This window comes from Canis lupus, chromosome 2 (assembly GCF_003254725.2).
Source record: "Canis lupus dingo isolate Sandy chromosome 2, ASM325472v2, whole genome shotgun sequence".
Lineage (NCBI taxonomy): Eukaryota > Metazoa > Chordata > Mammalia > Carnivora > Canidae > Canis > Canis lupus.
The window spans coordinates 65339124-65362693 of NC_064244.1; the positions used below are offsets into that span (position 1 = coordinate 65339124).

General features: G+C 43.3%; 1 protein-coding gene across 2 annotated transcripts in view; it reads left to right on the forward strand.

Moving 5' to 3' along the window:
• The window catches only part of LOC112660253 (ATP-binding cassette sub-family C member 12), a 162288-nt gene that overhangs the window by 10784 nt on the left and 127934 nt on the right, over positions 1–23570 (forward strand). For both annotated transcript variants that reach the window (XM_035714028.2, XM_049098184.1), the window contains exons 2-12: positions 715–857; positions 2353–2483; positions 4735–4893; positions 8895–9042; positions 10138–10371; positions 14468–14641; positions 15466–15613; positions 15783–15931; positions 17402–17509; positions 21250–21510; positions 23032–23103. In XM_035714028.2, the coding sequence (XP_035569921.1) occupies positions 759–857; positions 2353–2483; positions 4735–4893; positions 8895–9042; positions 10138–10371; positions 14468–14641; positions 15466–15613; positions 15783–15931; positions 17402–17509; positions 21250–21510; positions 23032–23103 (1683 nt within the window). In that variant the 5' untranslated portion in view covers positions 715–758. The remainder of the gene's footprint in view (positions 1–714; positions 858–2352; positions 2484–4734; positions 4894–8894; positions 9043–10137; positions 10372–14467; positions 14642–15465; positions 15614–15782; positions 15932–17401; positions 17510–21249; positions 21511–23031; positions 23104–23570) is intronic.

Consider the following 23570-nt stretch of genomic DNA (forward strand, 5'->3'; position numbering starts at 1 on the left):
ATACTCCATGGTGCTGGTCCTGTTGTACACTCTTTTTCCATTCCTTCAGAAATATCCCTAATTACTGTCCCCTTTCCCGACTCAGGGACACAGATGCTCTGGGCGTGAGTCACATTCAAAGAGGCAAAAATGAAAAGCATTTTAATATATTTTTAAAATACCTTGGGTTCTTTAAATTTCCTAAATTGTGTCCAGCTCTACTCTCTGAGTCTGTGAAAACTAAGAGAATGGCAAAACTGAATTTCTTTCATGTATTTATCCATTCATTTATCATTTATTTATTGAGCACCTCCTATCCTCCTAGGACTGTCCCCAGCTCCAACAATTCAATAGTGAGCAAAACAGACATGTCCTTGTCCTTGTGAGGCTCTCTATTTAGAGCAGGAAATGAACTCTAAACAAATAATGATTCACATGAATATATAATTACAAACTGGGATGAGAGAAGAAGCATGATTTCATGAGCAGGCCTAGCCCAAGTTATAGGGATGACATTGGGTGATTAGAGATGTTTTCCCCAAGTGAACTTGATCAGAGGCCTGAGTAAATATTTAGAAAGGGGGAGCCAAGCCCATTCCAAGTAGAGGGAAGAGCAGGAGCCTAGACATGGCCTACCCTTCTGTATGACCCCAGCACACTCCCTGCAGGAGAATATCCCTCTCTCCTGACTGCTCAGGGTTGAATCTAAGCTGCTCTAAACTGCTGCCTTTTCAGATTCTCTGATTCTTGGAAACGGAGGATTGGCAAGACAGCTGAAAATGACCAAGAAGAGGGTGCACTGGGTCCCCAGATCTTCTGGTGGTCTCGTGAATCTCGGCATGGACATGAGCAATGACATGGTTTCGGGGCTTAGCTACGTAAGTTGGTCACCTTTGCATCAAAATACCAGGAAGCTGAATTGACAAGGTATTCTCAATGGTCACAAATTAGATCAGAAAATTTTGTGTCATATTATTCAACCTTGATTTCTTTTAATGGATCCCGGCCTTCCACAATTAGATGTATCATATGCCCTGGTCGTGACACGTCTTCACAGTCAGTCTATCTATCATCTATCAATTATCTATTACCTATTTATCTATGTATTTACTTATAATAGTACAATAAGCACCTCTAAACCCATCACCAACTTAACAACTTGAACCTTGCTATTGGCCCTCCCCTCAATTCACTCCCCAACTTCCCTACCTGAAGTAACCACTTTCCTGAATCTTTTCTTATCAATCCCTCACTATGCTTTTAAGGTAGTATTATTTATTCTATATGAAGTTCTGGAGATAATATTTTTAAAAATTTTAGTTGTTTCCCGCTTTACTAAAAGGGTTGCATGTAATGTTTGGGGGTTACTTTCTTACTTATTGATTTCTTTTTAGTAGGTTTACCTTCAGAGGGTGACTTGGTCTTTCATTCTGTGGGTGACTAACTGTAGCTCCCTTTACTCTTGTCTACAGTGTGTATCAAAGATAAGAACCTGGAGAGGTGGAGTGGCCTGCCCAGAGTCACCCAGTGAACATAGGCAGAACCGAGGCTGGACCCCAGTTGTTCTGACTCTTGGCCCATTGCTTATTCCCTACCCCGCAGCCTTTCTTTTGTTTATTTTCTAATTGAGATATAATTGACATAAAACATGTTAGTTTCAGGTGTACCACATAACGATTCAATATTTGTGTAAAGTGTGAAAGAGTTACTACAACATAACATCCATCACCTCTTTTTTTTTAAATTTTTATTTATTTATGATAGTCACAGAGAGAGAGAGAGAGAGAGAGAGAGAGAGAGGCAGAGACATAGGCAGAGGGAGAAGCAGGCTCCATGCACCGGGAGCCCGACGTGGGACTCGATCCCGGGTCTCCAGGATCACGCCCTGGGCCAAAGGCAGGCGCCAAACCACTGCGCCACCCAGGGATCCCGATCCATCACCTCTTATAGTTATAAGTCTTTTTCTTGTGATGGGAAATTTTAAAATAAACCCTTAGCAGTTTTCAAGCCTACAACACAGTGTTATTAACTATAGTTGCCATGCTGTGCATTAATTACAGCCCAATGACACTTATTTCATAACTGGAAGTCTGTACTTTTGACCTCCTTTGCCCATTTCACCCACTCCCCACCCCCACATCTGGCAACCACCAATCTGTTCCCTGAGTACTTCGTTACTGTTGTCATTGTGTTTAGGTTCCACATATAAGTGAGATCATACAGTGCTTGTCTTTTTCTGTCTGACTCTAGGAAATCAGGATATATAAAGCTTGATGTGGGAAGATCCATTGTCCTTGGGTGGCTGGTCTAACCCTCCAAGATAGTGTTTATGAGGTCGGGAAACTGATGCTCTTTCATTTTTTCTTTCCCAAGAATACTTACACTGTAGGAGATGGCTCGTGGAGCCGGCAGGTGAAGAAGCCTGAAGCACCAGCGACAGTCCTCCCTTGGGAGAGATACAATGCTGCCTGGAGAACCATGATTCCCTTCCGTCCCAAGCCAAAGTGAGTTCTGATGGGGAGCTGAGGGGCAGCACCCATTAAGGCAATGTTCCTCAGTCCTGAACACCTAGATCCCTCTCAAAGATGTATCCACATGTCTCCACACAGTCATGTCACCCACTACAGTCACATACCTCCAGAGCAGCCCAAGGACATCAGGGAGGCAGAGTCAGCTCATTCACTCCCTTGTTCATTCATTCCTTCCTTCATTCATCCATCCATCCAACAAGGGTTCATTGAGCACCTACATATGCCAGGCACTGTGCTAGATAGACCTCAGGGGAACAGTGGTAAGCAAGACAGATGTGATCCTTGCTCATCATAGACCACACACTGGGGAGAAAGACAATAAGCAAGTAAACTCCTAAACAAACACGGTTACAAGCAGCTTGAAGATGTATTATGAAAAAGTGTGGGGGTGCAAAGAGACAGTGAAACAGCGACAACTGGTAGGTTCTTGGTATGTAAGCTGGGCCCTGGAGGATAAACAAGACTTTACTAGGCCAAAGTAAAGGAAGAATGACCTGGGCAGAGGGAATAGCATGTGCAAAGACCCGGCCTTGAGGTGGGAAGAACACAACATGACATGTTCAGGAATGGCAGAGGCCAGTGTCACTGGAGTCATGTGTGATAATGGGCGTGGCATGAGACAGGACTGCAGAGGGCCACAAGTCTCCACAGGGCACATTAAGTATGTTAGTCTTTATTCTAAGAGAAATGGGGAGCTGTTGAAAGGGTCAATTGCCCAATGGTGTGACCCTTAAACTTTAAGGAAATTCAATGTATCCTTTTCCAGTATACATAGCTGAAAATAACCATCCCCAAATGTCTGACTTATAAAACCTTGCTCTCAGGGTCCTGCACAGAATCATGTACATATTCATTTATTCATTGTGTATGGACAAGACCTTAATATTCTTCTAGGCTGATTCTTTAGTGTTTTGTCACCAGGACTCCATTGTTTTTTGTTTTGTTTTGTTTTAAAGATGTTATTTATTTATTCATAAGAAACACAAAGAAAGAGAAGCAGAGACATAGGCAGAGGGAGAAGCATTGGGGAGCCCGATGTGTGGCTAGATCCTGAACCCTGGGATCACAGCCAGAGCCAAAGGCAGACGCTCAACCACTGAGCCACCCAGGAGCTCCAGGACTCTGTTTTCTATTTACAATCCTCTCTTTTCTCTCACATGTTTGCTAAGATTTTATCTATCAATGGCCTGCAGTTGTTTTCCTATTTTTAAAAAAACTTGAGCTCCCATCACATTGTTCCCACTAGATTGTCCTCATCTCCATAGAGAATAAGAACCTGGGTACTTAGTGTTCCTAGGCAGCCTCATCTAGAGAAACATTCTGCTTCTGTCCAGCCTTCAGCGTAGCGGTACCTGCTCAAAGATTCTTGCCCTTTCTCTGCAATGACTCATGGTTTCACATATCTGGCAATACCTGGTACAGATCCCCACCCTTCCTTCAGTTCCCTCTCTCTCCAGCCCTGTCCAAAATGCACAGCTGCGGGGGCAGTGTGCAGGCAGTGGGGCGGGGAAGGGGTATGAATGAAGGAGAGCCCATTGTCTAAAACAAAACAAAAACATGCTGTGCGTTTGGCATTTTTATCTTCTCATCTTTCTCCCCGAGTCTCCTTTTTAACTGAATTTTCTTCAGATTGAAACAGATAGCATTAAAGGCAACTTTGAAAAAAAAGTAGATATTATACACAATGCCAACATCTTCATCCAGTTATCATTTCATGTTTGTGAATCATTTCCAGGGATATGATCTTATCATCCTTATTTCCTTTTAATTCCATTCTTACTGTTTTTGTAAAAATTACATAAGCAAAATATAGAAAAAATGAAACAGTGAGAATCTCTTTTCCTGTACCTTTACCAATTCTAATCCCTTTGTCAATCACTATTAATAATTTGATATCAATGTATCCATATGTACAGATATAAATTTGTATATATAAAAACATAAATGCATATATACATATAATACAAAAATATATACAGGGGCACCTGGGTGGCTCAGTCAGTGAAACATCTGCCTTCAGCCCAGGTCATGATCCTGGTGTCCTGGGATTAAGCCCCACATCCTTGGGCTGTGTGCTCAGTGGGGCGTCTGCTTCTCTCTCTCCCTCTTTCCCTACGCCCACTTGTGCTTTCTTTCTTACATGCTCTCTCTCCCTCTCAAATAAATAAACAAAATCTTAAAAAAAAAATGATGACAACTACATGACCTGTGACTTCTCTGCTAGGTTTCCTGCCCCACAGCCCATGGATGATGCTGGCCTGTTCTCCTACCTCACGATGTCATGGCTCACCCCCTTCATGATCCAGGGTGTACGGAGACGCTTGAATGAGAACACCATCCCCCAGCTGTCAGTACATGATGCCTCAGACAAAAATGCTAAAAGGTAAAGTCATATCGAGTAAGCCACCAGATTGGTTAAAGGCCATGTCTTGCAGGATAGGTGACCAGAGATGCAGCGCCCGTCTTTAGACAAAGAGTATTGGCTCTTCTTTGGTACCAAGAAGCCTCACGGTAGTTCATGAACATCCCGAAATGGCACACATATTTTATATATTAGGCTAGAGACTTTTGTCTGGAGCAAGAATTCATGTCTTTAATCAGATTTACCTAAGTCATCACTAACTAGTTGTGTGATTAAGTTTCCTCACAAGGATTAAATGGGGGTAAAATGAATAAGTGATTTCAAATGTCTTATATTCGTGTTCCTACCTTTAGCCACTTCATGAGATGCCAGGTAGAGAATGGCATTTTCCAAAAGTCTTCCAGAAAATGGTAGTCCCATAAGACCTTTCCTGAAAAGAGCATTCATTGGTTAAGGAAGTTTGTGAAATGCGGCATACTATTGCCAGGTCTCAGATTTGTTTACAAAGCAAATTAGTGGACTTAGGACACTGAGAAAACAGAAACTGGTTCAATTTTGACTCAGGTTTCTCAGAATTATTCAGTAAAAGGAAAAAAAATGTTTTCAGGGAGCACCTACCTCTGCCAGATATTGATCAGAATCTCACTGCCTAGCAGCTATGATGTCAGACAAATCACTTTACCCTTACAGAGACCCTGTGTCCTTATGTATAAAATAATGGATCATAAAATTGATCTTATGGTCTTTCACAGGATTGTTTTAAGAATCAAAGGAGAGGATAAATTCAGTTTAAAGCACATGGGAAAATGCCTGGTGCATAATAGGCACCAGTTAGGTGTTTGGTTGTTCTTCTCTGGCCATTGTGAGTACAGGGTTTCCTGATTTATGTCTATTAGAGTGCACTGATTCTGCCATTTTTAAAAAGATTGTATTTATTTATTCATGAGAGTCACACAGAGAGAGGCAGAGACACAGGCAGAGGGAGAAGCAGGTTCCCTGTGGGGAGCCCCATGTGAGACTAGATCCAGGACCCTGGGATCACGACCTGAGCCAAAGGCTGATGTTCAACCACTGAGCTAACCAGTCGTCCCAATTCTGCCATTTTTATTCTATAACTCAGTATGTCTGTCTACCAATACTTTTACCGTCACACCACATTCGGATGTTTTTTGAAAAAAAAAAAAAAAACAACAATGATCTGTGTGTTCACCCCTTTAGAAGGCTTCTTTCTCTGTGTTCCCCATTGAGCAAGCAGAGCTCTGGGGTACATCTTCCCTAGCTCTTCAGAAAAACTGCTGTTACTTCCTGGATGATTTGTTGACAAGCTGCCAGCCGTCCTCCTCACTACCACTGTCATCAGCCCAGCGGCAGAATCACCATTATCAGCACCATCATCTTCAGTATGACTATCATAATTCTCCATAGTTTTCATTTTGGTCTATAGTCACAGAGCATTTCCCCATCCGTCGCCTCCTTTGACCATCACAAGGAAATAGGGCACATGCTTTTCCCCTGCTTTACACATGAAGAGACTGAGGACTGAGAGAAGTAAAATGTAGTTCCCAGAGTTATATAGCTAATGAACAGAGGAGGCAAAGTGTGAAGGCAAGTCTTTTGAATCTGGTAATCATGGCCAGAAATGGATATGGTTGCTAGGAGAGCTGAGGGTAGGCTACAGTACACATGAACTTACTTAGTCAAAGTTGAAGCAACCCTAGAGCTTTTTGTCTCTGTGTATTGGGTCATATGTGGAGATAGAGCTGGAACAAAGAGAGGTGGCCCCATAGTTTGCCTGAGTAATATTTCCCATAAGCAATACAATCCTCTAACACATACAGGTGTCATGGGGACATTTCTGCTTTATTGACCTAAGGCCCAGACCACCCCCTCCTCCATCCCCACAAGTTATCTGGCCCACACTGATGAGTATGGGATGGGGCAGTTATTTTATAACTCAAGAAGGAAGAGGCAGTCTGGGGTTTTGATGGCAGGTTAGGGAATGTAGGACAGGAAAATTCTCGTGGTGTTTGTTCCTTTCTGACTTTAGGCTGGGCATGAGTGTCCACGGCTGCAGGAGTAGAGAGCAGAAAGGGCTAGAACTGGCTGCCATGAGAGACTTGGCGGCAGAAGATGAGAACCAGAAGCTGACAGAGCCGTTTGAGAACATGCACAAGCAGAGCTGCTCTTGGGCCCTGGGCACAAACAGTGGCCCGCCATGCTCCTGCTCCATAAGGAGTGGAAGCTTCAGGGAGTCCTGGAGTCCCTTGGTTTAGTCCTTGGTGTTCTCATCATGGACAGTGGTAATTGCTTTCCAGACAGTGGAACCAAACATTGTGGAGCAGGAGCCAGGAAGTAAAAGGGTAGATGCCAACATGGTGATTGCAGCTGACAGATTGGATCATGGATGTGCAGGAAGCATCCAGAGCCAGATTAAGGCCCTGGAAGCCAGAAGCGCCACAATGATAATTTTCAGTTACCTGCTCCTGCATCAAACATAATATAAAATAAAAAAGGATAAGAGAGTTGACAAAATTCTTAATTGCTGTCATGATAACTTCTTTGATGCTTTTTTCAATTTTTTCCCCAAAGAAATGTTTTCAGTGTCCCTGTTTTGCGGATATAACATGAACAGCCTAGGCATCTTTAGCTCGAATTGGCAAAATAAGGGGACACTTTTAATTAAGTGATCCAACATTGGGGGCACCCTTTGGGGACTTTGAAATAAATGTAGGAACTTTTTGGAGGTCAGAGTTTTAGGTTTTATGAATCTTAATTTGTGTATAAAAGCAAGGGTGACATTATTCAGGGTAACAAAATAGTTGAAGAGGGAAAGTTATCTTTTTTATTTATTTTTTAAAAGTAGGCATTGAGGGGAACCCTGGGTGGCTCAGCAGTTTAGCGCCTGCCTTCAGCCCAGGGCGCAATCCTGGAGTCCCAGAATCGGGTCTCGCGTTGGGCTCCCTGCATGGGGCCTGCTTCTCCCTCTGCCTGTGTCTCTGCCTCTCTCTCTATGTCTATCATGAGTAAATAAATAAAATCTTTAAAAATAAAAATAAAAAAATAAAATTAGGCATTGAGCCTAACCTAGCATGGAGCCTAGCACAGGGCTTGAATTCACAACCCTGGGATCAAGACCTGAGCTGAGATCAGGAGTCAGATGCTTAACTGACTGAGCTACCAGGTGCCCTGAAAATTATATTTTTATAGAAAAATTCAAACTGTTAAGTACAGAAGGAGTGCTAGAATTAGAAATCACTGTTTTACCAGCCCTAATGGAAGTGGATTAATGGTCATCAATGATGATGAATGAATGGCAGTGAATGAGTCAGGCTAATACATCTTAACCCACTGACACCCTGAACATTACTAATAGAGGAACACCACACATTGCAAAGGAAGTATGCTATATCACCTATTAAATATTTTTGCCAGTGATCTGAATTCTGAATTTCATTACACCTCTAGATCTAGCTAGGAGTTTAATAGAAAATATAAGGCACAAAAGGTTGTGTTAGACAACACCACTAGGATGCAATCAGTCAAATCCAGAATATGGGGAATTCTATGGAATAAATGACCCAGTTTCTTCAACAAACAAACAGCAGAAAATGCAGAGAAAGAGAAGCTGTTACAGGTTAAAAAGAGATGCAAGAAGCCTATCAGATTCATCACTGAAATGCAATATATGGACCTCGTTTGGATTTTGAGTTTGGCCAACTGATTATAAAAACATGTTTTTGACATAATTAGAGAAATTTGAATACAGACCAGGTATTAATTACCATCAAGGAATTTTATTAATATATAATTAATGTGTTATATTATATTAATATATGATTACTAGTTATTAATAATTAGTAGCAATTAATTGATAACCGTTGTATGTCACTGTAGTTTTTTAAAAGGCCTTATCTGAAAGAGATACATACGGAAGCATTTGTAAATGAAATGATATATCTGGGATTTACTTGAAATGCTCTATGCAAAGAGATTTCACTTGGCTCAATTTTCCTCTTTTGAAGGCTCTGCCTCCTTTGGGAAGAAGAAGTCTCAAGGCACGGGATTGAAAAAGCTTCAGTGCTTCGAGTGATGATGAGATTTCAAAGAACAAGAGCTCTTTTTGATATATTTCTGGGTTGCCTCTTCTCTGTCATGAGTGTGCTAGGGCCAGTAAGTGGCTGGCTTCGTGAGGTTTGGGGGGCTCCAGGCTTTAGAGATTAGTACGTTCAAGTCCATACCTGGAGTTGGGAATTACTTGTCTCAGTTGCTACACAGAAGAAGACAACATTTGAAGGTAGTAGAGCTAGTAGTAGTTAAGAGTGTGAGTTCTGCAGCCATTGCTTCGGTTCAAGCCGTGGCCCTTAACTTCTGGATGACTTTGGGCAATTTGTTTAGCATCTCTGTGCCTTAGTTTCTTCAGGGAACCCCATCACACTCTTTATGATGGACCTCCTGGAAACCCTCATGTTCAAAATGGATCGCATAACATTACCTACCTCTCAGTGTGAACTTAAATGAGATAGATATATAAAGCACTTAGAACATAGCCTGGCTCAGTACAAGCCCGCTGCTTTGAGAAATGGCTGGACAGCTATGGGAGTGTAGAAGGCAGAAACTAGTGGCTTCCATGTACCATGATTGAGATGAATCAACTTTATTTCCCATCTTCTAAGTCCTCAGCCTAAGGTTCCTTTTTTTTGGGGGGAGAGGGTTAATTTCTCCCTTTCTCTCCCTTTCTTTCTTTCTTTCTTTCTTTCTTTCTTTCTTTCTTTCTTTCTTTTTTCTTTCTTTCTTTCTTCTTTCTTTCTTTCTTTCTTTCTTTCTTTCTTTCTTTCTTCTTTCTTCCTTCCTTCCTTCCTTCCTTCCTTCCTTCCTTCCTTCCTTCCTTCCTTTCCTTCTTTCTTTCTCTTTGAGACAGAGAGAGAAAACACATGAGAAGGGGGAGGGGCAGAGGGAGAGGGAGAAACAGACTTTTGGCTGAGTACAGTGTCTGACATGGGGCTGGATCCCAAGACCCTGGGATCATGACCTGATCCAAAGGCAGATGCTTAACTGACTGAGCCACCCAGGCACCCTGTCAGCCTAAGATTCTGATTTCAGAGAGTAAGTCTCATTATCCCAGCTGGGGTCACATGCTCACCAGTTAGCCAGTAGAGTGTAGGGCACTTTGACCATCCAGCCTAAACTGCATGCAAGGGGACAGATGAAAGTCTCTCCAGAAGAAAACTGGAGCACTGAATAATCCAAACTCCTGTTTCCTTCTAGATGCTGTTTATACCAAAGATCCTGGAATATTCTGAAGAGCGGTCAGGGAATATTGCCTATGGGGTGGGACTCTGCTTTGCCCTCTTTTTCATAGAGTGCCTGAAGTCACTGAGTCTGTGCTCCTGCTGGGTCTTAAACCAGCGCACAGGTGTCAGGTTTCGTTCCGCTGTTTTCTCCTTTGCTTTTGAGAAGCTAATACAATTCAAGTCTCTAACACACATCACCACTGGAGAGGTAAGTGCCTGGCACCTTACCGGAGGCCATACTTGCCTAGACTTCCTCCAGATATCCCTGGCTTAGGGGCCAAGGGAAGGAAGAAAGGGAGTTAAGAGAGAAAGGAAACAATTCCTAGGATGAGTGTTGATAATCATCAACAATTGCCTCTGGGGACACAAGAATGGTCAACACTAACCCAGGGAGATGCCGCTTGCATTCAGAGGCTTTCGACAAAATTTATTCATTTATTCAACACATAGTTACTGAGGCCTATTCTGGACCAGACCCTGTGGTAGGCCCTGGGGATATAGCAATGAACATAAAGACACAAACCATCAGAGAAGCACCTTGGGAAGTGCATCCCCTCAGCCAGCCTGGGGAGGAAGGTATGGAAGGATAGGCTAGCTCAGAGAAATCCAGGGAAAGGCAACTGCAGATCACCTCTTTGAGTATTAATTCTTACCTGCAAAGAGGAGTACTTAGAGCTGCCTGGTTATTGTTATTGGTATATCAGTTCCCTGCTCTTGCTTCTCCTACAACATAACACAAATATCCAAATGTTGACAGAGAGTGGAAAAATATGCTCCAACTTATGACCCACAATCATGGGGGTATTAGAATTTAGTATATTTAATTTCATGTTCCCTATTTTTCTATTGCTTACCAGTTGCCTTGAGGAGCATGAATTACTTTTATATTGAAACAGACATTTGAATTCTTAGAAAAGACAACACTGCTCTGAGCCTTTACCCTTTGTGATCTGGCATCAACAACTGTCCAATCTCACCTCCTCCCATCTCCCCTCCTTCAGCCCTATGTTGGCTTCCTCCCTTCCACCAGGCGAAGCTAAACTTCAGTCCTCAAGCACACCAGGCATTTCCACCTCCTGGCAATGTTGCTCACATTGCCCCCACTCCCTGCTCCTTTATAATCCCATTCATCCATCATGGATGTCCTCTCCTTCATGACCCTGCCATCCACCCCCAATCCCCACCAAACACAAATCTGGCTGTCCTACTAACACGATCCCCCTTTAAAGACACAAACCCTTTCAGATTCAACACTCTGTCCCTGAAAATGCCAACATTTGAATTACACAGAACAGACGATATTAAAAAAAAATCTACTAAATTAACCACTGCCATCAAGCGGATGCTTCCTCTAAACCCAGTTGGTAGCAAATGTAAGATATTTATCATCGTTGCCATTATTCTTCACCATTTTATTAGTCTTGTAACCTGAGGCCACTTGTTCAGTCTCTTTGAAGCTGTGGAATAATAAGACGAGCCTTATAGGATTGTTGTCTCATAGGAGTTACTACACATAAAACACATAGAGAGGGGACAGCAGTTCTGAAGTATTAAATTGTATTACTGACTTCTCTTAGGCCTTGAGCCTGGGCGCTCCCTGTCATCCTGCATTTGACTGGAGTTAAGATCCATGGCAGCCCTTCCCCATGTTTATCTTAGGAGGAGTCATCATCATAATTGCTAACTTCCACTAAGCCAGACATTGTCCCCAGGTCTTTGCCTTGTTAACACAGTCACTCCTCTGACAACCCTCTTACTTGGTAGTTTCAGTTTTTGTCTCCATCTTCACAGAGGTAGAAACTGAGGCAAGAAAGGAATAGGAAACATGTACAAGGTCACAGGATTGGCGAGCAGCAGAGTCTGGCTGCAGGGTCCAGGCTCTGAATCAGTGTACTTACCTGCCTTGCCAAGTAGAACTTCCACACTGAGGTCTGCCCTGGTTCCTTTCCTGTGTGCCTCTACCCTGAGCACTTGCTGTGTGCAAGGCCAATTTCCCCCAAACATCCTCATGAACATAAGACAAGATGACCTACTTGAAAGTGGGGGTGAAAGTAGCTACTCACATGAGTAGTCCCAGAGAGCTGCTTCCATAAGTTTTACTTTAAAATTAATTTTAAAAATATAATAAGACAAAATCAGAGAGGGAGACAAATTGTAAGAGACTCTTAACTACAGAAAACAAACTGAGGGTTGCTGGAGGCAAGGTGGGATAATTGGGTGATGGGCATTGAGGAGGGCACGTGATGTAATGAGGACTGAGCGTTACACACAACTGATAAATCACTGAATTTTATCTCTGAAATTAATAATATGTTATATGTTAATTAATTGAATGTAAATAAAATTTAAACAATTAAAAAATAGACAAAATAGAAAACACTTGCACCCATTCACCTTGGAAACAAAAAAAGGTGGAATAGATGACTCCCAAGACCCGGTCACTTCCAATATGCCTAGAGGTGACCACCACTATCAATTCCGCTTGTGTCCTTCTAGACTTTTCAGGTACACATGCAGGTTTTCTGTAGAAAGCATATTGTATCTTGTGTTTTTACATAAAAACACAAAGTTTTTATTAAAAAAAAGTTAAAAAAAGTATGTGTTTTTACATAAATGATACTACCTTTTAGAATGTTCTGCTACTTTGTTTTACTAATAGAGAGTATATGATACAGTTTTCTGGGTGATTTTTTTACATCAAGGATGCTATTATTTGTGCTGTTTTGAATCTTTTCTTTCCTCTTCACTATGCCTTCCATATTAACACATATAGATCTCCCTCGTTCCTTCTCAACTATGCTTACTTATAATTATAACATTTCCTCCCCCTCCATTTTTACTGAGATATAACTGACATATAATGTTGTATTTGTCCAACGTATATAGGGTAATGATTTAATCTGCATGGCAAAATAATCATTACCGTAAGTTTAGTTACCATCCATCGCCTTACATGGTTACATTTTTTTTTCCCCACAAAGAGAGCTTTTAAAATCTACTATCTTAGCAACTTTCAGATATACAATATAATATTAACTCTGGTCACCATACTTATTTATAACTAAACATTTTTACCTTTTGATCACCTCTACACATTTACCCCACCCACCTTAGAGCATTCTCAATGTGGCAAAGTGAAGTGTTTTATATGCATTGTCTCATTAGTTGTCACATCAGTGCTATGGAGTAGATTGTGTTATTATTCCCATTTTATTGCTATGGCAACTGAGGCACAGAGAGACTGGGTAATGTGTCCTTGGTTCTACAGCTAGTATATGACAAGTCTGGGACATGAACTCTGACAGTTTGCCTCAGGACCCAGTATTATCTAATACTCCTTAGGTGGATGCTTAAAAGGTGGGAAGGTTAAACTTTCCCCATGAATGGACATTTAGAATGTTTCCAGGGTTTTGCTGCTATAAGCACAACTACAGTGAAAGTCCTTGTGCGTGCTTCCTCTAGCACTTGTGAATGTTTCTCAACAGAGAAATGAAATAGCCAAGTCATGGGGTTTGTGCAATTATTAACTTTTAAAGATACTGTTCAACTCCCTTCTGAAGTGGCTGTACCAAGCTATGCTTCCTTATACATTTTACATTTTTGTAAAGATTCAACCTGGAGCACATCCTGGGAACTGGAAGGACATAAATTTAAAGTGAAAAGGAAATTACTTCTTAAGGCATTCAGATAGGTCATTCTAGAAGACATTCATGATTTTGGTTCTTAAATATTTATTGATTTGGAATGTCAGCTTTTATGTGATACAGAACTGGGCAATATGTGTTAGGGAGCAGGGAAGTGGACAGAAGAGTCATAGCAAAATAGAAAAAAAAAAGGATAAAAAGACTTAGTTCCTGCCTAAAAAAAAAAAAAATTCAGCCAATAGTAGTAGTAGTAGTAGTAGTAGTAGTAGTAGTAGTAGAATGAATAGAATAGAATGAGATAGAAGACTAGAAGTAACTCTCTGGAGAATCTGGGTATGAGAAGTTATAGCAAGAGTATAGTAAAATATCACTTTTATGAAGCAAAGTCTGCTTCTGCAGATCCTTTATATTTCATTGACATCCTCACAACAACCATATAAAGTGGGTATAATTATTTCAGCTTCATAGGTGGAGAAGCTGAGGCTCAGAGTGGCACAGTAATGGGCCCAGGGTCACACAGAGAGAGTAAGAGGAGAGTTGTGAACTTGGTGTTTTTGTCTCTTGCACCCTGCTCTCAAGCCTTCCGGTCCAGTGCATGTGTAGCCCCTTCCAGGTATCTGAAGAGGTGATACCTGTGCCCTCGGGCTTGCTGTCTTACAGGCCATCAGCTTCTTCACCAGCGACGTAAACTACCTGTTTGAAGGGGTGTACTACGGTCCCCTGATCTGGCTCATCAGCTCGTTGCTGATTTCTTGCACTCTCAGCTCCTACTTCATTCTTGGACCTACTGTGCTCTCCGCCACTTTTTGCTATCTCCTGATTTTGCCAGTGGAGGTAACGTCTTTCTTTGCCACCCATTTGATGTTGGATGGTCCCTGGAACCCCCAAAGCCCTGGAATCTGGGGTACTAGTGAGTGGAAATATTGACTTCTGTTGACTGTTCATTCCATTGTGGTTATGTTTCAGCTTTACTTTCTGCATCAAACTGTTCTCTGGCCACAACATTGGCCAAAGAAACAAGAGGTGAATAGGATGGGCAACAGTCCATCTCACAGATCTGCTTCATGGACTTTCCTTAGTAGATATCCTCCATATAAGGGTCTGGTTCCTTCTCTTCTTCCCAGAATGTGGTAATGTAATAGCCCAGATAGCATTTAACACTTGGCCAAGTATAGTATAATGGGAGAAGGGAAGCAAATTTGCTGACAAAGACTCAGGTAAAATAAAATTGGGCCAAATGAGAAGTGACTTTTGGAGTATGTTTCCTCTGGATGATTGAAATCAAAGGTTTTCCTCCCTCAGCACAAGTATTGTGATCAAAAGGTGATTGTAACTGTTGGCGGGTTTAGGGTTCCACAAGGCCGAGGAGTCATGTTTCTGTTTAGTTAGCCACAGCCTGGCTTGGGACATAGGAGAGAAAGGCTCCCAGGATGTGTGAGGCAGGTGCCCTAAGGCAAGATGGAGACATTTCTATTGGAAAGTCTTCAGCAGGACCCTAGAACTTAGAGTCACAATGGTTCCAATGGGGCTGGATTAAATCTGGGTATTTAACCCACATCTGGATCTTACCTTTGGACAAACTCCTAGTTGCCTTACTTAGGCTGGGCTGAACTCTCCTGCCCTTGTCAACAGAAGCTCTTGCTGCATCCTGACTGCAGGTGCTCCTGATCAAAAAGATTGTTAAGATACACAGTCATTTATCTGAGATCAGCGACCAGCGCATCCGTGTGACCAGTGAAGTTCTCACCTGCATTAAGCTGATTAAAATGTATGCATGGGAGAAACCATTTGAAAAAATAATTAAAGGTACAGAAAATCTCTTTTTCTGCTCAGAGCCTCAGGATGTCATGGTGGGCCAAGCCTCTCATCTTTTGGGGGGTTCTTTCGTGCTCTGGGAGTTGTTCGGTGCTCTTTGGAAAATGCTCTTATAACTGGTTAATTTCAGTGCCCCCTCCCTTTTTAAAAAATATCTCAGACCTCAGAAGGAAGGAAAGGAGACTATTGGAGAAGTCTGGGATCATCCAGAGCCTGACCACTGCCTCCCTGTTCATAGCCCCCACGGTGGCCACAACGGTGATGTTCCTCATCCACACATGCTTACAACTGAAACTCACGGTTTCATTAGTAAGTGCTTGGAATGCTTTGTCCCCCTCTCCCCTCCCCCATATTGATAGGGAGCTTTCCTTATGTGTCTTTTCTTAGACCTCCCCGCTCAGAGATCTGAAAGTTTGCAAATGGATAATAGATGTAGACTTCGATTTTCCAGACATTTAGGACGCTCAAACTTTGTTCTGCCTCAATCTGCCTGAAAGAACTGACATCCCTTGGATAGCAAACATGGGAGGGAGAAATGAGAAAGTCATCTAGGGGCACAGGGGAGGTGAAATGTGTAGTTAAAAACCTGATGATTCTGATATATGCCTTGAGGTTGCAAATCCTAAACTAAGGAGTTTCTCTGAACCCAAAATAGAGAGGCCCTGGGAATACACTTTATGTAAAAAACTAGAGCTTCTTTTGTTTTCTCTTTGTGGTCTGACACTGGCCCAGAAAAGCAGCAGCTATCTTTTTTGGGGTAGCATCCCAGTTCCCTGAGGAGAAAAGTCAGGGTGCTGCTTTGGGAGAGGTTTGAATCCAGGTGGACTTGGGGCAGAGCAAAGCAAGAGGGGGAGCATTTGAGAGTCTGCAGCCAAGGGTTGTTTGTGCTCCAGGCAGCAGGCACTTCTCCTTGGCCCAGACACGCATCAGAAAAGCACCTGTGAAGGCTTGAGGGTGGACGCAGGGACTTTTGTAGGAGAAACTCTCAGCAGGACTTTGGGGCGTTGTGTCCAGGCAGCAGGCACTTCTCCTTGGCCCAGACACGCATCAGAAAAGCACCTGTGAAGGCTTGAGGGTGGACGCAGGGACTTTTGTAGGAGAAACTCTCAATAGGACTTTGGGGTTACACTGCACTCACACAGTGAAGGATGAAGGAGGGAGTGAAGATGCGTCATGGACTGGAAAGTCTCCAAAGTACTTTAGGTCATATTCTGGGATCCTGAGTGCCGAAGGTGGTGTGTTGTAGTCAGGAAAAGTCTCCAGTAGGGAGTGTGGTGTGAATTAGGCTTGAAGTGCAGGGAGATTTGGAACATTAGAAGACTAGAGTATCTAAGGCAAGGAAGATTAAATATAATTGTAACAGCAATAATCGTTCCAAGCTACTTTGAGAGTAGACAAACTTTCTCGTGTGTACTTTCTCAGTGTTTCCCCACCTTTATTCCTGCACCTGCTTGATGATTTTGGCGGTTAAGCCAACAGGAAAATTCAGCTTGTTGGAGGAGGGGCCCTGGCCAAAGTTGCAGAACTATCCAGTGGTTAAGCTATAGCAGGAGCCAGGCCTACAGAAATGGAGTTGCCAAGATGACTGCTTCTTCCCCATCCCCACTCTTTCCAGTCTCCCCAGAATACTGGCTTGGTCCCTACCAAATGATGGACCAGCCTATCAGAAGCAGCAAGGTCTGGCCCTGTGGCTTCCTCGACTCAGGGATGGAGGCCTCAGGGGGTGGAGAGGGAAGGACAGGGATGTGACCCTCACCACCTCCACCTCTCTTTGTCCAGGTCTTCACTGTGGTGGGCACCTTGATTCCCTTGCGGCTGTCAGTATTCTTTGTGCCCTTTGCAGTAAAAGGCCTCACGAATTCCAAGTCTGCAGCAGAAAGGTTTAAGGTACGTGGACTGTTTGTGTGGCTCTGTGTTGGGAGCTCATTTGTCTTTAGTTATATGATGCTCCCCCTGAAAATGACCCCAGGGTGAGGCCAACTCCAGCCTTGGTGGAGAGGAACTGTTTCACTCAGTGACCTCCTGTACCCAGGCTTGGGTGGGGGCTGGGAAGACAGATGAATCAGGCCCCCTGGGGAGAGCTTAGGATAGTATATACAAACCAGATCCCAGAAAGGAGGTCTACAGATCCTGTCCAGGTTGCTATAGGGTTACCCTGATGGTTTTGCTTTAAAACAAACAAACAAACAAACAAACAAACAAACAAACTATATTTGTGGCTTGCATTTTGAAACCTGGAAATTTTATATTAAAATCAGATTTCTGGATTTTCCTGAATAACCAGAAGATCTGGGAACATTAGACTCACATTTTCCTGCGGCCACAAACAGCTGGAGCTGAGGTGATAGTTGCCCTATTTAGGTGAGGCATTCAGATACAGTTTGCTGTAGTCTCCATGGTGCCCTATTGCAGCTCCAACACTGGGGCTGTTTTACTTACCATTTATCCTCTTTTTTTTAATTTAAAGATTTTCATTTATTTATTCATGAGAGACACACAGAGAAAGGCAGAGACATAGGCAAAGGAAGAAGCAGGCCTCCTGCCAGGAGTCTCATGCAGGACTCAATCCCAGAACCCCAGGACCACAACCTGAGCCAAAGGCAGACACTCAACCACTGAGCCACCCAGGCATCCCTACCATTTATCCTCTTAGCAAATGGTTTACTTCACTTCTTTACGTAGCTTGTCTTGCTCCTATAGCATCTGAGTTTAAAAACCCTAATCTAAACCAATTTTTAAAAGATATTTTATTCATCTCATTTAAATGCATGTGGTTCCCAACTTATTCATTCACTCGTTTATTCAAAAAGTATTTACTGAACACCTATCTTCTGCCAAGTACTGAGACTGGGAATTCTACTCTGAGCCTGACCAACAGGATCCCTGCGCTCAGGGAGTTATAATTGGTATTACAAACAGACCACTAGCAAGTAAATTAATGGTCAAGGAAGATAACATTAGATCATGAAAAGCTACAGTGTCAGTAAAACGATGTGATGTTCTAGAGAGTGTGTGGGGAAGAGCTGGGGCAACTCTGGGTAGGCTGGACCCGGGAGGCCCCTCTGTAAGGTGATTGTTGATCTGAATGATGATAACTAAGCAGCTGGAATAGCAAGTGTAAAAGCCCTGAGACTAGAATGAACTTAGCTTGTCTGAGTAAGGACAAGATAGTCCTTTATTTATAAATAGTCCTAGGAGCCCCCTGGGCTTCTCAGCTGCTGATCAGGGCTCCCTGCTGCCTTCTTTCTGTACACTAGGTACAGAAGGCTCCGTCCACTGGTATCCTGGCTAGGCTATCCCATCCTCCCCTCTGGGCCTGTTTTCACCTGCAGGGTGGGCAGAGATGAGGAAGCTACAGTCTGGGCTCCAAAGAATGGGTAAGGATGTTCGCTGAAGGAATGCCTGGAGAGACAGCTCAGAGGTCAGAGAGCTTCTGGCTAGGGATGGTGTAGTTATGGTGGGAGAGAAGGGAGCAGGAAGGGTGAGGGCAAGGGCAAAGATCTTGAACCCAGGGCTGCATCTCCTGGAGACATCCAGGGACTGGAGCTGTGTAGGGCTGCCCCTTGGACAGGCACTCTCCAGGTCCCCTCACTCATCAGGGCATCTTCGACAACTTGTGCTTCAGCCACTGATGTTTTCTATCTGGCTCTGTAAGCATTTTATGTTGAGACCCCTAGGCTCAAGGGGGTAGGAATGATCCCTTCTTCTTTGTTTGTGCCCTCTTATGCCATAACCCAGCTCCCAAACGCTTTTGGCTTTTGAACTCTTGGGTGCCAGCTTCCGAGAGCAGAGAGAAAAGAGCCATGAGCCCTTAGGGAGGACCCCTCTTTTGTAGGTGACCACAGGTAGGAGATGAGCTGGCTGCTGGAGCTGTGGAGGTCTGCACACTGGGGGGCACCGTGGGCAGGGGTTTCCAGACGATTTTTCCTTTGTGCTCTTTGTTAAAAACAACAAGTGAAAAGCACTGGATGGCATAAACAAAATTAGAGGCTGAGAATATACTTAGAGCATTTGGGGGTAAGAGGACCCCCTGTCTCTGTTTCCTATAAACCAGTTTACCAACATTTGTTCATATTCAGTCTCATATTGACTCATTAAGCCAGTGTATCACTCAAAATTTATCTAACAAAATTGATATATGTGATAACTATTTATTTATTTATTTATTTATTTATTTATTTATTTATTTGCAAAGGGATGAAGACCACAAAATTTGGGACAATGGTTACCCAGTGGGGAGGGCATGGAGGTTTGTCCACCCAAGCAAGGGAATGAGATGAAGAAGTACCCCATAGATGAGTAAAAGTTTTAGAGTTTGGGTTCAGTGGTGGGCTCATGGATGTTCATTATATTATTTAAAATAACTAAACAAGTAAGGTCCTAGCTAACTAAACAAAATAAAGGGGCCCATGCAATTCCAAACGATGACTCTATGCCTTGACCCCATTGTTATAATTAACCCAGTTCAATAAGCCTGAGGTTCAATTAAAAAAAAAGAGACCTCCTTTTTTCTTTTGAAAGTAGCTTTTTGTTTATCTTTGCAAAATCCTATGTGCTCATTGTAAAAGGCTCAGACAGTGCAAAAAGTTACAGAGAATAAAAATCACTAAACATCCACTACCTAGAGATAAAACCAGTGTCCAAAATGTCTTCTGAGGGACTCCTGGGTGGCTCAGTAGTTGAGCGTCTGCCTTTGGCCCAGGGCGTGATCCCAGTTCTGGGATCGAGTCCCACATCGGGCTCCCTGCATGGAGCCTGCTTCTTTCTCTGTCTATGTCTCTGCCTCTCTCTGTCTTTCAGGAATAAATAAATAAAATCTTAAACAAACAAACAAACAAACAAAACACCAAAATGTCTTTTGAAGCACGATCTCTTTTGAAGCATATCTCCAGGAAGAGACATGTGACTATAATTTGACTGCAGTGAGATCATACTTTCTATCCCTGCTCTTAATGCTAGATCCATATAGTTTAACTCTTCTACTCCACGGTCAGGGAGATGGAGACACAGAGAGAAGTGACCTGCTCATGGTCACACTTTGAAATGTATGGCCCCAAACAGTTGCCCACTGTGTGCTACATGGGCAGGCCTTTTTACTTTGAATAATTATACATGACATTTAATTAGAAAAATGGCACATCTGGGGCATCTGTGTGGCTCAGTGGTTGAGCATCTGCCTTTGGCTCAGGGCGTGATCCCGGGGTCCTGGGATCGAGTTCCACATCGGGTTCCATGCATGGAGCCTGTTTCTCTCTCTACTTATGTCTCTGACTCTCTCTTTGTGTCTCTCATGAATAAATTAAAAAAATCTTTTTAAAAAAAGAAAAATAGCACATCTGTCTGATGATTCCATGGTGTTATCACCCATGTAAAATATAACAGAAAAGAACAGAGCAGGCGGTATGTAGTTATCAAAGAGTGGCCCAGTGGTCTGAAATTTGGAAAACCTTGATCTAGAATTCCCACCAGCAGAACCTGGCTCCCTCTTAACTGGTGGTGGTTCTTCAGACTTTTACTGTTTATTAGGAGTTTATAAACTAGATCAGTAGGCAGGCCAGAAAAATGAGCACACATTCCTATTAGACTAAAGAACTGAATTCCCTCTTCCTTTCTTTTCATCTGTACAGAAATTTTTCCTCCAGGAGAGCCCAGTATTGTATGTCCAGGCATTGAAAGATCCCAGTAAAGCAGTGGTTTTAGAGGAGGCCACCTTGTCCTGGCGACAGACCTGCCCTGGGATTGTCAATGGCGCTGCAGAGCTGGAGAAGAACGGGTGTGCTCCTGAGGGGATGACCAGGGCTCAGCCAGCTCGAGGAGCCCTCAGGCCAGAGGACACGAGGGACAGCCTACTCCCAGAGTTGCAAAAGTTAAACCTGGTGGTGTCTAAGGTAGCCTTACCTAAGCCACACTGGCAGGCCGGCTGCCAGACTTTCAGAGCCTGAGGTGCACACTTGCTGGCACTTCACTGTTTCCTTGGCTAGAAACAGCCCTCTCTAAATCCCTCTTTTAAATACAAATTATTCAGGGAGGGCAAGCACAGGAAATCTTTCATACTTCAGTGGGAATCAATTGATCATCTACAATTTTTTTGGTTGTTTTTTGTAATAACACAATCCAGAATAGTACCCTATATGCTGGAAGAGAGGGGGAAGAGACTAACATTTACTAAGTCACTAGCATGTGCCAAGCACAACTCTACGTGTTTCAATTTGATTTTTCTGTGAACTCGCCTTACCTGGCTTCTTCTCTGACTAACATTTGCAGGGCCAAGCTTTCCTTCTTGTCCAAACTTCACCTCTGCACTTTCAAGTCAAACTTGATTGCGTTCCCTCCCTCCCACCAACCCAGTCAGCTCTCTCCTGAATCCAGCCACCTCTCACCAATCACACCCCCTACCAACTGCCCTAGCCCCAGCCACCATCATGCTGTTCCAGCTCCTCTCCTTATCAGCCCATTTGTTTGCACTTTTGCCCTCTTACTATGCATTCCTGTGCAGTGGACAGAGGGTCTTTCTAAACCATAAACCAATTCAAGTCACTCTCTTGCTTAAACCCTTCAGTGACTTCCCACTGCACTTAAGATATAGCCTAGGTATCCCCGAACACCCTGTCCATGTCTCTCACCCCTTCTCCCACTCATTCCCTTCACACCAGCTACACTAGCCCTCTTGTAGCACTTTGGCAGCCAACTTTGTTCCTGTCTCGGGACCTTTGCACCCGTTGCTCCCACAGCCTGGCACTGCCAGATCTTCCTGTGTCTGGCTCTTTCTTGTCATATAGGTCTCAGCTGCGACGACAACTGCTTTAAGAAGGCTTTGCTAGCCAAGCCATTGGCTAGCAAAATTGCTTTGGTTCATAGTAAAATTGCTTTGGTTCATAGTAGCCAATTCGTTTTACTTAAATGGTTTATCATCATCTGATATTACTTATTTATTTCATGGTTTATGTCTCCTCACTAAAACATAGCATGAAAGTTCTTTTCTTCATTACTTGGATCATGGGAGAAACTTAAACACTATTTGATGGAGGAGTGAATGAATAAATGAGTGAATGCATGCATGAATTCTGTGAGGCTGGCTTCACTATCCTTATTTTACACACGAAGAAACTGAGGCACAGAGAGGCTGAGTGACTTGCCCAGGATCATAGAGTAGAATTGGTGCAGATCTGGAATTTGGATTTCTTACCCATTAGGACGACCTACCTATGAATTCCTCTCTGCCACCTCCATGCAACTTCCTTCTTTTGAGGTAATAGCATCCCACCTCTTGAGCTTTGCTAGTCTGATGGGCCTTGGGGTCTGTGTGGTTATTTTGTTTTCTGTTTGTCCTTTTGTGTTCAAACAACAGACCCTCCCTGGGTGAGTTGTAGGGTTGTCCCAATGTCACTCTGTCCTCCTTGGCTTTTCAGGGGACCATGTTGGGGGTCTGTGGCAACACTGGGAGTGGCAAAAGCAGCCTGCTATCAGCCATCCTGGGAGAGGTAAGTGACTTGTGACCACATGCATGCACACCCACAGGCAGTCCAGGGACTCTCAAGCCTGAGTTCCCCGAGGTAGCCACACCGTCCCTTTCTTGCTTAATGGAGTCTGAGCCAATAGAATTTTTATGAGTTGAGAACAGATGGGATGCACTGAGGGGGAGGTGTGTTATAAATATACCTCCTTCTCACCCTCCAGCTAGGAGTGCTACCTCTTAGATCCCCTAGAGGTCTGCCCTCACCTGTTCTCTGTGCTTTCCTCACCCTGTTTGTAATCAACCAGCTATCAGGGTGATGATACAGCATGTCTCAAAGTTTAATATGATAATAAAAATCATTCCATGAGGCCAGGCTCAGAAAAGGACATGTGTCCCTTGTGATACAGCATTAGGAGTCCAATGTGGAGGGAGAAAGGGGGAGGAGGAAGGAAGGAGGGGTTGGGGAGAGGAGGCCCTCCCACATGGGATGGG